Consider the following 13,463-nt stretch of genomic DNA (forward strand, 5'->3'; position numbering starts at 1 on the left):
TCGGGATTGTTCGTGGCGCTCTCACCGTGCTGCAAAAAGCAAGAGGAGCGTGAAGAAGACCTCAGTCAAGTTTTGTTCGAGGACGAGCCAACGTCAAACTGATAGCTTTCGCTTCTGCTTGGACATTAACTCCTATTCCTTCAACCTTATTTCGCCACACAGGAGACACTTAAGGACACCGGCCCGGGTAAGAAACGTCGTTATATTTAAAGCGAGTGAGCGCCATTTTAGAGCAAACATTGTAATGTTACTTTTTTTTTTACATACGTCGCGTGCAGATACTCCGCCATGTTTTCGTCCTTACAATTCATTGTGTACTGTTTTGCTTTATCAGCACAGATAAGAATGTTTGTGGGGTTGTTGTTTTTTTATGAATGGAGTGACCCCCCCTTCCACGTATAGAGTTTCACTTCATTGACAAAAACAAGGGGGAGGGGGAGGGGCGGGAGGCGTAAAAAGGGGGGGTTGGTAACGCCCCCTCCCCCCAACATCAACACCCGCCCCCCTACCCCAACATCAACACCCGCCCCCCTTCCCCAACATCAACACACCCCCCAACCCCACTTCCCCAACATCAACACCCCCGTAGGCCAAAAAGTTACCAAAGTTTGTTTCGCGGAGTGATGACGTGAACGTTACACATTGCGTGCTTTGTGGCGGCTCGCCGATGCGTTCAGGGACCACCGGTTGTTTGGGATGGCGCCATTTAGCAGCCTTGTGGTACCAACGTTTCTTGCAATAACCGAAAGTCCCCCAGCCACCCGTGAATTGCACGGCCTGAATATCAGGGTTGGAGGCTTTTAAAGTGTCAAATGTTAGCTGGGTAAGTGAACGCACCGCGTGTGTGTGTGTGTAAGTGCTATCTGCTCGGCGTCTGCAGTAATTGCCTCCAGCGACGCTTTATTCATCATCCATTAGCGAGAGAGCGCACAAGTGAGTCATATCTGGGAGATGCGAGAGTGTTGTTGTCGGACAGAGACGACTTTGTGTGTTTGTGTCTTGTACGGTGCCTCACTCCACTAACGTACATTTGTGTTACGACCCCCAGCACGACCATGGACGACTTCTACGACCAGCAGGTTCCGTTCGTCATGGTCCCGCCCAGCGTAAGTGACGCGTCTCACGTCCCCGCCTCCCCCCAGTCCGTTGGCAGGGTCAGAACTCCCTTCTGACTTCTTCTCCTCTTCCCCCCTTGCAGGAACCCGGCAGGATTTCGAACGAGCGGAAGAGGAAGTTTGTGGACACGGAGCTGGCCCAGGACACGGAAGGTACGTGACGGACTTGACCATCAAGGCGATGATTTCGACGCAGTGCCCTTATATTCTTCTGGGTCTTTCTGATTCGCAGAACTCTTCCAAGATCTCAGTCAGCTGCAGGATCTCTGGATCGCAGAAGGTGAGGAACGAGGGTTTCCACAGGTTTTCAAATGGATTTGTTGAAAATGAAGGCGGTAAAAAATGCATTGAATGCGATGTCCACATTTTTTTGGCGCCACCACATCTGGCAGCTGCTGCTACCACTGCAGGAAAATTTAAAAAATTATCAGATTAAACAGAGCCAATTCTAATTCACTAGAGCAGTGGTTCTCAACCTTTTTTCAGTGATGTACCCCCCTGTGAACATGTTTTTAATTCAAGTACCCCCTAATCAGAGCAAAGCATTTTTGGTTGAAAAAAAGAGATAAAGAAGTAAAATACAGCACTATGTCATCAGTTTCTGATTTATTAAGTTGTATAACCGTGTAACATATTGCTCATTTGTTGTGGTCTTTCTTGAACTATTTGGAAAAAAAGATATAAAAATAACTAAAAACTTGTTGAAAAATAAACAAGTGATTCAATTATAAATAAAGATTTCTACACATAGAAGTAATCATCAACTTAAAGTGCCCTCTTTGGGTATTGTAATAGAGATCCATCTGGATTCATGAACTTAATTCTAAACATTTCTTCACAAAAAAAGAAATCTTTAACATCAATATTTATGGAACATGTCCACAAAAAATTGCATTGTTGCATTTCTTTTCACAGTTCTTTTTGACAGACATTTAAAAGAAATCTCACGTACCCCTTGGCATACCTTCAAGTACCCCCAGGGGTACGCGTACCCCCATTTGAGAACCACTGCACTAGAGCACAGATGTCAAACTATCAATCTGCCCCGTCCTTTTATTCCTGGAAATAATAGTGGATAAAGTACTTTATATTTTATCACTAAATGTATACTTTGTTTCCATCGAAAAAAATGCAACTTTATTATCATCTCATATTGCAACAAATATTATATTGGCATACATTCCAAACATTTTTTTTGTTAAAATAAAAATAAATACTTATGATTGACTTATGATTTCAAAGCAAGTTATCCATGAAATTGTACACTGTAAAAAGGACAATAAAAAAACACTGTCAGCTCAGTTGCCAGAGATTTGCCGTAAAAATACCAACATTAGATGTGGTGGTAAAATGAAACCCAGTCATCAGAATTTTACCCTAAACTGTTGTACCGTTTTTCTATTTACAGGAATACACTGTATAAGAAACAGCCGTTGATTTTACAGTTAAGAAAATGTGGTACTGTTTTCCTATATACCCTAATATGCTGTAAAACCTACATATTTTTACAGTACTATGCTTTTTTTTTTTTTTTTTACAGTATATTACTGAAAATGGTTAAAAAAACAGTACCACTTTTCTGCACCCTCAGCTGCCAGAATTTTAACATGAATAGTACTGTTTTTTTTGGGGGTTTTTTCAATTTACAGTAATATGCTGTAAAACAAAACCTGTAATATTTATGGTATAATTCTGGCACCGGAGCTGACAGTTTGTTACTGTAAAAATAAGTGGATTTTCTTTTTTTTTCATTTTACAGTAATACGCTGTAAAAAGCACCGTAATATTCATGGTAAAATTCTGCCAGCTGAGCTGACAGTTTTTTTACCATAAAAAAGTGGTACTGGCTGTAAAAAAAAAAAACCCACTAACTTATGGTAAAATTCTGGGGGTTTTTTACTGAAAAAAGGTGGCGCCGTTTTTTTTTATTTACAGTAATATGCGGTAAAAACACAAATATTTATGGTAAAATTCTGGCAGCTGAGCTTTTTACTTTACAAAAAAGTGGTACTGTTTTTTTTTACTTTAATATGCTGTGAAAAAACAGTAATATTTATGGTAAAATTCTGGTAGCTGAACGGACAGTGTTTTACCGTATAAAAAGGTGGTACTGCTTCTTTCTTTTTTTTACACCAGTATGCTGTAAAACAAACAGTACTATTTATGGTAAAATTCTGGCAGGTGAGCTGGCAGTTTTTTACTGTACAAAAAAGTGGTACGGTTTGTTTTTAATTTACCGTAATATGCTGTAAAACACTAATATTTATGGTAAAATTCTGGCAGCTGAGCTGACAGTTTTTTACCTTGATATCTTAAATTTTTTTTCCAGTGTACGTGCAAAAATAATAATCTAATGCATGGGCAATTGTGGAATAATCTCATGAGGCGACTCCTTGTACGTTAATATGTGTGTATTATTGACTGTTACAAGCGGCCCTCTGAGGGCAGTCATAACCAAGATGTGAAAACAAGTTTGACACCCTCGCACCAGAGTAACTGTTCATGTAAACTTTTCAAAATATTGACTTACAGTATACATACAGCTGTAATTTTGACTACATATAATAACTACCTGCAGTCAGTTCTAAGTGGCATTAAAAAGGCATTAAATTAGATTTGTTAAAGCTGCTGATGCCCTATAAAACGCTGACTGGGAGCTCTGAGGTTGAACATTAACATGGTTGTGAAGTGTTTCTAACTTGTTGTGTTTTGTGTGGAGCAAAGTCCTGAGTGTAGTGAAAACCTGCTGAGCGACAACTTTTTTTTGTTGTTTTGTGCGTTAACCTCGTTCCTCCATCTGTGTCGTCCACAGCCCAGGTGCCGGACGACGAGCAGTTTGTTCCAGACTTCCAGTCGGATAGCTGTGAGTAGTCTTCCTTCGTACCGGGGACGTGCGTCTGCTGTGTTGGAAATAACACTACATAAATATGAATATTTGTTCATTGAGCTGTTCTAAACGCATGTTCTCTACGGTTGCCGTCCTATGAAATAAAAATGGCTGATTTTGCACATTTCCCGATCAGTTGGTAACTAGGGATTGCCGATAGGGCCCCAAATCTATATTGCGACATATATTGGAGCCTCTTATAATAACGATACATATATTATGTGGCATATAAATGATAATGGAACCTTTTCATAACGGTTTACAAAGGCTGCTGACGTACGCACTAACATATTACTTATTTTTTCAAAACTATCAATAATCTGCTTCATCAATTAATGTTAATATCTGATTACTTGCTGTTGTAATGTGGCCGTTAAAATTTAATAAACACTTATTCTTCTGTTCTAACAATACTTGATGTTAGCTTAGAGCAATACTACACATTTGCGTATCAGTGCAATACCAAATAGTTACAGTTTGTCCCGTTCGGGGTCGCGTGGGGTGCTGGAGCCTATGTCAGCTGCATCAATGTTCATAATTAGTCAGGGTTTCCCCTTAATGTAAGTAAATGTAGCGCACCACCACAGCATTTTTATTAACGCCACACCTTGAAAATAGGTGTTTTTTTTACTTGAAAACAAATTAAAGTACCATAATATAATAAATTGTAGCCCCCAGAAGAAATCACACAAAGTCCGGCGCAATTTTTAACTTTTATTACCAATCTTATGATAACAAACGGCACAATTCTAACAGGTTTTAACTCCTGTGCAAGCACTTCTCCGGACACACACAACACTTCCTCATTCTCCACCAACCACCTTTCAGGCACGGACGGTGTGTTTGCCAACATGGGATGAACTGACATCAAATCCAAACCACACGAACATAAAACATTAAAATGAGCTGGTTGTTACGGTATGAATTGATATATATAGCCTAGTATTTGCGGACTATTGACAAGTGATGTACCAAAAACTTTACCACCGAAAAAAGACTTTGATCACCGACAACCGCACTACTGAAACCGGATGTAAACAAAACGCAGGCCATTGTCTGGAACGTTGTCAGCATATCTGTGATGTGGACGTAATTTTGATATATAATGCAGACATACCTGCATTATATACTGCACATCTACAAAATGTGAAAATATTAAAAGGACAGTGGCGGCTTTTAAGAAGAGAAAGTGAAACTAAAACAACCGCGCCAAGCAAGTGTGACGTCATTCTCGCTGCAGCCTCTTAAGTCAGGGACATGGAGGGACAGAAGTAGGGTCTCTAAACACGACTACATTCTATAATAACACCAGAAGAAGATGCTACATTTGTTGCTAAGTGTTTTTAATAAAGAAAAGTCATTAAAAGTCTGTAAACACTTGAAAAAATCTCAACAAAGTACCTTGTACAAAAAGCAGCAACAATTGAAAATATGGCAAAACGATAACAAATGTTAAAACTAAATAATGAAAACAGAGTATTAAATGTAGGTACACATTTTTTTTGCCTTTTTTAAAAATAAAAATAAATCATATATCATAGCAAATTACTCGATGTCATTGTGACCAAGCCCCCACCGCCACAGGTATCTTGGCAGTTTAGGGGAAACCCTCTACAGTGGTTCGTTAAATAATTACAATTTTGAGAACTGTAATCCGACAATATCACTTATAATTAAAATGTTCCTTTATTCTGTTTCATTTAATTAAAAAAGTGTATACTAAAGTCAATAGTGCAAAAAAATAAAGCAAAAACACTATGGGCTCTTATCTCCCGAGTTTGTAAACAATAACAAAACGACCAAAAACTATTTTGTGTAGTATCGACCTTATATTGATAGTATATTTGGTATTGTTACTGTCAATATTTATATCAATCCGCCCACCCAGGTTTACTTTCAAGAGCTTAGCGGTTAGCTATGTCTTTATGAATCCGTGTATGGCGTATAGTGTAGCATGTTTAGCTACTCCTTGTCCTCCAGTGATAATGGTACTGTAAGAAACAGTTTATTGATGATTAGGGATTTAGAAGCTACACCGTAAAGGGATGTTAGCCGCTAACGTGTATTACATTATAATAATGTAGTATTATTGTATGTATTACTATTGATTCGAGCACATTTCAAGTTTGGAAAAATGATTTGCCTCGCTGTACGTCACTGCCGCTTCCTAAATGGGATGTTTTTAACGTTACTATTCTGCGAGTGGAGCTAACTCAAGTCGGTCACTCCTCCTTTGTTCGAATGTCTTAATCCCGACGAGGACACACACCATCCTTTGTGCTCGGAAGTCCGCTTTGAGGCTCATGTGCGCCCACTCTCTCCCTCTCCACCATTTTGAGTTTAATCAGCCGATTGGCATGGGGCGTCACATGAGCCAAACCTCCTAATCTCATTTCACACTTTCCTGCACCCGGTCTAGATTCCAGCAGAAAGGGCTGCCTCTCGCCCCGATCCCCACAAATAGTATTTATGTGTACATACAGTATGTATACGTCTGGAGGATGCTGGCGTGTGGTTGTATTCGTCAGGGGCGTGTGCCTGTCATTCACCAGGGCTGCACTTAGTCCGTGGAGCAGCCGTCATGGCTGCCGCATTAGTAAAGGGAGTTTGATTATCTGAGAGTGCGATGAAGGACTTGCTGACAGTGGTGACCGTTGCCAGGCTGCAAGGTTCCTGGCTCTCGCTTTCACGCGTATCCAAGGCCAGATTTGAAGATGAGACACTGGGTCGATGTACAAAATAGAAAAGTACTGACACACAACCCTAGTTCTTCATCTTGACTCAAATTATTCATTTTAGCAAAACTTCTTCAATCTTTGTACGCAGTCACTTTTCTCCACGCACCTCCGACCAGCTGACTGCCATCAACACAAGATTGTTATTGTCAATAGATGTTTGATGTAGGTGTTTGACGTAGGTGTTTGACGTAGGTGTTTGACGTAGGTGTTTGACGTAGGTGTTTGACGTAGGTGTTTGACGTAGGTGTTTGGCGTAGGTGTTTGGCGTAGGTGTTTGGCGTAGGTGTTTGACGTCAACGTAGGTGTTCAATGTCAACGTCGGCGTTTGACGTAGGTGCTTGAAGTCAGCGTAGGTGTTTGACGTAGGTGCTTGACATTGGCGTAGGTGCTTGACATTGGCGTAGGTGCTTGACATTGGCGTAGGTGCTTGACATTGGCGTAGGTGCTTGACATTGGCGTAGGTGCTTGACATTGGCGTAGGTGCTTGACATCGGCGTAGGTGTTGGACGTTGGAGCAAGTTAAATTTTGCAACTCAGAACACTTTTCGAACAGAACCATTTTTCATAGAAATTACTTCCTAAATTCAATGTCAACTAAAGCGGGCACCTGTTTAAAGAGGAACTGCACTTTTTTTTTTTGCCCATCGTTTACTATCATGAGAGTGAAGACATAAGGTGTTTTTTTTGCATTCTAATTTGTAACAATTGGCTCATTATTGGTGGCTAGCAATGCAGCAAACAGGAGTAATCCATCCTGCCTCTAAATCAGTTTAAAAATGCATTCAAAAACCGCCAAAAATACTTCATTCACGTTCCTTAACCTGTATAATAACCAAGCTGTAGCGACATTGTTATTGTATGAGCGAACGCTGAAGAATAGTTTTTCTAGCGTAGTAACACGTCAACATGCTACGGCTTTAGCCATGAGCTAGCTACTCGTCAACAGCTAAATGGCTTTTGAGTGTGTAATGCACAACAAGATGCGATAGGACACCAATCTGAACTGACTGAAAAAATGAACACATATATTAAAGTATCTGTAAAGTATTAGCCTTCATTTCATGTTTTGTTCGTACACAGCAAGCTTGACAGTGTATATACTGTAGTTGTAATAACAAGCATGACGTGCTGCATGTATCATGATTAATATTATAGTGAGTCACTCGATGGACAGTTGTCTGTTTGGTCCAGCTGGCCGGGGAAGTTTTTTCCAGTTGATTTTGGGTAAGCACGCCATTAATGTCTGCAAAGCTTGGCTCCAAGCTCCACATTTGCAGCGTCAAGTCACGCTGACCTCACTCTCTCGGCTTCCTTCTGTTCCAACGTTTCACCCTCTGTTCGTGCTTGCTTTATATAACCAGCAGTTCATCCTCAGTATATTCAGCTTCAAAAAGATAAGGTTGTGAATCCTCATTTGTCCAAAAACAGTTGTCTTTGTTGTCTATTACCAAGTCTGCCAAGATTAGAACACACATGCGTTTGATTTTATAAGTAGAAACACACATTTGTTGCAGGAAGTCGGAAGTGTGTTGCTATGGGAACGGAAATAAATGCGCCGAGGATATAAGTTCCAGTATTGCTTAAAATGACCAAAATACGGTAAATGTTGTACATGTTACATATTATGAATGTCTGTTACTACATTTATATATATTATATACTTGCAGTGTGTATATAAAAACCTTGATGGAGGGTTTTGAAGTTGTTTTAGAGGGCATTGAAAGCTACAATGGTGACTCCTATTAGCCGCATCTTACAAGCGTTTTTTTATCATCTTTAAAATCCTTAAAAAGAGACATGTATATTTTGTCTCTCATAATGATTGTTGATAGGAAAAATTCTAAAAAAAAGTGCAGTTCCCCTTTAATAAGAAAAAGAACATGGTGGATTCTATGCGTCGTTTGACAAACATGGACAGTTTGTCAACAAGCTTCTGGTAGTAGGTTCAACTGCACTTAAACTGCGGGAGTTTTGTGACTATCAGGTTTACTTCCTGGTGGGAGAAAAGGCGACATGTTCTGGTACTTTGGTGCGTGTAGTTGGAGCATAGGGCTGCATGTCTGAATAGCATACGACTGCTTTGCATCATTTAGGTTGCAAGAAAGCTGTTTTCCCCAACATTAAACATGAAGAGTGCACCTCACAGCCATTGTTTGCTCATCTGTGCTCCACCGACGCCCTTCATCGTTTACCCGCCTCCCTTGCTGCTCCTCTGCAGTATCTAGTTTCTTCCCCGCTATTATGCAGGGCACTGGAACCCGCAGTCAGCTACGGGTTTATGTCTGTCCTAATAGGATCCAGACGTGAGGTTTGATGGCTTTTGTGTGTCTGGTGCATTTTTTGTCAATGCGACAACAGCAGCCGTGGTTGAAGCGGGGTGATAAATGACTGTTAAGTGGTCAGAGGAGGGAACGCATACATTGTCCAAGCATCCTATTACTCTCCCAATGTGATTAAGATAACTGTTGCACTTCTATGGCTTCAATTACAAAGTGTAGGTAGTGTCTGGACTCCATCTTATATTTGTTGTCTCCCCTTCGCCTAGTGATGTTCCATGGCCCACCACCGACCAAGATCAAGCGTGAGCTGACTGCCTCCAAAGAGCTGTCCCCCTGCCACCAGGACAGGAGTCCCATGCCCTACGAAGAGAAGTGCCTTTACATCAACAGGTACAAGATGGTTGCTGCTATTTTAGGAATTGTTAGATTCCTAACTACGTGTTCCTCACACTCAGTGCCTGCGACGGGAAGTCCACACCCACGTTCAAGCCGTTAACCCCTCCCTCCACGCCGGTGTCTCCGTGTAGCCCAGCAGGAGCGCATCGCCTCAGTGAGCAGAGTCCTCCTCGCCCAAATGTAGCCAGCTTGCCCGCTGGACCGCGTCCGGTTCATGTTCAGCGACAACAGCATCCCCACCCACAGAGCACAGGCCCACGCAACCAGCCGGCACACCCGGTCCACAGCCCGCCATTCGCCGTGCCATGTGCGCCGATCGGCCAAGATGCCAACAACTTCACGCCAGAGCACAGGTGAGCGTCTCTTTTTAGGTAAACTGAGAGTAGCGGATGCTGGCTAGTGCTAATTCACAGAGAAAGTGTGGAAGTGGGTTCAAGTCAGCGTTATGCGAGATTATGTCGACACATCTGTGACAACGTTGTGATCTGGGATCTGTTACTTTCTCCCACTATCCTCAGGTTCCAGCGGCAGATGTCCGAGCCATCTCTACATTTCCCCCAATCAGACAGTCAGCTGCACACCCATTTCCTGCCCCAGGCACCCAGCAGCAACCGCAACAGTCGACCACACGAGGGCCGCCCGCTGTACCACCGGCAAATGTCCGAACCCTTGGTGGCTGCGTCCCCTCACGGTTTTAAACAGGAACTCATTGACCCAAGATACAACGAGCACGGCGTCCCCAACCCTCCAGCTCCCCCACGCCAGGCTGGGTGCCACCTGATGGACATCAAGCAGGAGCCCCGCGATTACTGCTTCGATTCCGGTAAGTGACGGCTCACAATTGGTTCATTGAGCCAGATACTGTGCAGCTGGCCCAAGGTAGGGAATGTGCCCACCGTATTTGTTCAGGCGTCTGACATTTTAGTGCAAGTTTTAGCACTTAACAGTGGCACGGCAGCACAGGTACTCCTTTCACTCTCGCACTGTCCGACTTTAATCTGATCGTTCCTCCCGAGTCACGCCAGTCAAGTAAAAGTGGATCTTTCAGCTCAGCGTAAGCCTCCAAGGGCAAAAAGTAAATGGGTCACTCAGTGAGGTGGCTAGAAGCTCTTCACTGAGCCTACCTGGAATAGATCGAGTCCAGAAATCCTCAGAGGACTTGGTGGCCTGTAAGGTAGTTGATCATAAAAGACGAGGAGTCAAACATTTTCCAGTCTAGCTTTTTAGTGGAGGAAAAAACCCTTCAAGCAACGATGAAAAAGAATGTTTGGTCACATGGTACAAATCAAACAAGCTACTGGCTGTTGTCCTTCTGACACCCACACAGCCAGCTGTTCTCCCTGCTCCACTATATTATGTCCTCTTATCCTGAAACGCTCTAACTTTGGCTGGGGGAAAAGCCAACAACGTCATGTACTCTCATTCCTTTTCTGCACTGGCTGGCCTGGTGGTGATGTAATGACAAATCCTCTTAGCTTCTTATGGCCTTTAAGTACCTACGTCACAGGGGGCTATCATCTGGAGCTGGGCAGAGGATGTCCACGTCGGGGATACTAACTTGAACTTCAACCAAAAAGCAGAGATTTACAGCATCGTTTGTCTTTTCTTGCGTCCACGTTCGAGTCTCGCTCAAGATTGATATCTTTCAATCTTATCAGGTGACAGCACACTGAATGAGGCACAGTGGCCTTGCGGATGGTATGCAGAAAAAATGGAAACCAGGCCCTGAAGCCCCCAGAGGGGACAGTCGCTGTAACTTGATTATCATTGAGATTTAACACAGCAGCCATAGCGCTAATCCTGTTTAAAGGCTTGCAGAGCGTGAGTGGGCAGTGCAGTGCTACTTGGATCTGGTACACTCATGTGTGTGTGTGCATGTGGTAGGGGCGGGGGCTGTTGAAGCTTAATATGACCCAGTAGTGAGACAGTAAAGCCGCCATCATTACCAAGGCACTGATCTTTATCAACATGAAGCCAATCCCGCAAATCAAAGATGCTATTTCAAGTATCTTTATGCGCACAAGTCCAAATATATCTATCAGCTGTGAGGTGGATTTTGATGTGAAGCACATTTGACACGACAGAAAAGGCTGGGATGTCTCTGGTCTAAAATTATACTTCCACCGTCTTTGTTTTGCAGAGGTGCCCAACTGTCACTCATCATTCGGGAGAGCGGGGAGCTTCTACCAAAATAACCATGAAAGTACGTTTTTGTTTTCTCTCTCTCATATCTGGCGGGTTACAGGTGTTTCTTCGGCGAGGCTTTTGTGGCCCTTGAGCCGAAATCAGGACAAGTGACTGGCATGTTAGAGAGTGGCGGTCAGCTGGATTTTTAACAGGCGGTCACGGGCAAAGTAGATCTATTGGTGCTAGTGATGTAGCTGCTTTTAGCAACCGAACCTGAACTCAAAACACTGATAGCTCAAATCAGCCACGCCCATTGAAATTAATTGAAATCCATTTAATCCGTGCATGGGTCTCCAAAAAGACACAACCATTTTAATGTATAACATGCCTTTTAAAAAGAAAACTAACTTTTAGATAAGAAATATTGTTTAAAAATCCTACACTAGCATTTACTACAAACTATAGTAGTTTTGTGAAATAATGTAATATTCAACATTTACCTTGGCGAGCAAACTTTTGTAGGTGTCGCCCATGAGCTGTTTTGCTGTCATGTAACAATAGAAACTGTTAACTGTTGGTTAGAAATCGGATAGACTTTATCCCACAAGCGGGAAAATATGTGAAAAGCACCAAAAAGCAGCACAGAAGTGCCACTTCTTTTGCGCAGTCCTGAAGGGGCTCGGACCAAAAGTCAAAAACGGACACACAAGAGCACAAAGCTCATGCAACCAGCAGCCACTTCAGCAACGCCATCTTGAAACAGCCGTCTTGGTGTTAACAGCGAGCTGTGTTTGCGTACCAAATTTAATGCTTGATTGTCCAGTTATTGAGTCAGGACAAGACAGACCAAACTGAAACACTTCAAACACTGCAGATTCTCCATATTTCATGGATAACTGTCTGTTGTTTGGATATTTTTGGCTGCATGCCCCTGAGGCCGGCTGCGGTTTTTGTGATGCGGACTGACGGTGCTGCAGTCGGGCTGATTTTACCGTTCGGCTAACCTGTAGGACATGTTTTTAATGGTTTGTTTCTTTGATTCCGTCATTCACTTCTTCTCCTTCGCAATAACTTTCTCATTTGCCGTGGTTGGAAGGCAATATTGTTTTTTTCTCTGGCTGTGGGCTGTGCACAATTACTTTTTCTACGAACTGTGAGGAGGATCGCAACTTAAAGCATAACAAAAAGCAGAACGAGATCTAGTATCTCAAAATACTCATAAGTTGGGATACACATAAGTTGAGGTACCACTGTACTCACAATAAACATATTTTCTTGCAGGCTTCTCCTTCGACAGAGATCCTCAACTCTACTTTGACGATACCTGCGTCGTACCTGAAAGATTAGAAGGTGAGATTGTTGGACTCGTCTATTATAGAATACTCCAAGACAAGTTGACACCAGATGGTCTCACCACACTGTGGCCGTGGCGTGGAGTCCACTGAGCACCCAAATTCATCCTTTTTCTTTTCCCATTGATTAGGTAAAGTGAAGCAGGAGCCGTCCATCTATCGAGACGGACCCCCCTACCAGCGCCGCGGCTCCCTACAGCTCTGGCAGTTCTTGGTCACTTTGCTAGACGACCCGGCCAACGGCCACTTCATCGCCTGGACCGGTCGGGGAATGGAGTTCAAGCTCATCGAGCCAGAGGAGGTTAGTCAGTTGGCCGCTGCTTTTTTCATGTGAAAGACAAAAGTATAGACCCAGTTTGTAACATTCATCTCTGAAGGTGGCTCGCCGCTGGGGGATCCAAAAGAACAGACCTGCTATGAACTACGACAAGCTGAGTCGCTCTCTTCGTTACTACTACGAGAAGGGCATCATGCAGAAGGTAAAGGCAGGTTAACCTTTTTTCCGTTTCCTTTGAAGTGTCCTCAATAGCGCCCGTCTTGAGTGAGATTTTAAGAGCCAAACCTTTTTG

The 13,463-nt window shown here is 42.8% G+C and overlaps 2 protein-coding genes and 1 long non-coding RNA gene across 6 annotated transcripts in view; 1 reads left to right on the forward strand and 2 right to left on the reverse strand.

Annotated features, from left to right (window-relative positions):
- Positions 1-13,463, reverse strand: part of fhip1b (FHF complex subunit HOOK interacting protein 1B) — a 716,414-nt gene that overhangs the window by 537,281 nt on the left and 165,670 nt on the right. The window lies entirely within an intron of this gene.
- Positions 1-13,463, forward strand: part of etv5a (ETS variant transcription factor 5a) — a 14,500-nt gene continuing 1,037 nt past the window's right edge. Inside the window, exons 1-12 of one of the 4 annotated variants that reach the window (XM_062061476.1) lie at positions 3-187; positions 1,049-1,106; positions 1,199-1,268; positions 1,348-1,395; positions 3,928-3,978; positions 9,286-9,409; positions 9,475-9,768; positions 9,934-10,238; positions 11,556-11,618; positions 12,824-12,892; positions 13,026-13,195; positions 13,272-13,379. In XM_062061476.1, the coding sequence (XP_061917460.1) occupies positions 1,056-1,106; positions 1,199-1,268; positions 1,348-1,395; positions 3,928-3,978; positions 9,286-9,409; positions 9,475-9,768; positions 9,934-10,238; positions 11,556-11,618; positions 12,824-12,892; positions 13,026-13,195; positions 13,272-13,379 (1,353 nt within the window). In that variant the 5' untranslated portion in view covers positions 3-187; positions 1,049-1,055. Of the gene's footprint in view, positions 188-1,048; positions 1,107-1,198; positions 1,269-1,347; positions 1,396-3,927; positions 3,979-9,285; positions 9,410-9,474; positions 9,769-9,933; positions 10,239-11,555; positions 11,619-12,823; positions 12,893-13,025; positions 13,196-13,271; positions 13,380-13,463 lie in introns of all 4 variants that reach the window. The other 3 variants (XM_062061477.1, XM_062061478.1, XM_062061479.1) reach the window with 3 other exon arrangements.
- LOC133658937 (uncharacterized) overlaps positions 3,447-13,463 on the reverse strand; it is a 25,651-nt gene continuing 15,634 nt past the window's right edge. The window contains exon 3 of the long non-coding RNA XR_009827569.1: positions 3,447-4,015. This is a non-coding gene — a long non-coding RNA (uncharacterized LOC133658937). The remainder of the gene's footprint in view (positions 4,016-13,463) is intronic.

This window comes from Entelurus aequoreus, linkage group LG10 (assembly GCF_033978785.1).
Source record: "Entelurus aequoreus isolate RoL-2023_Sb linkage group LG10, RoL_Eaeq_v1.1, whole genome shotgun sequence".
NCBI classification, from domain to species: Eukaryota; Metazoa; Chordata; class Actinopteri; order Syngnathiformes; family Syngnathidae; genus Entelurus; species Entelurus aequoreus.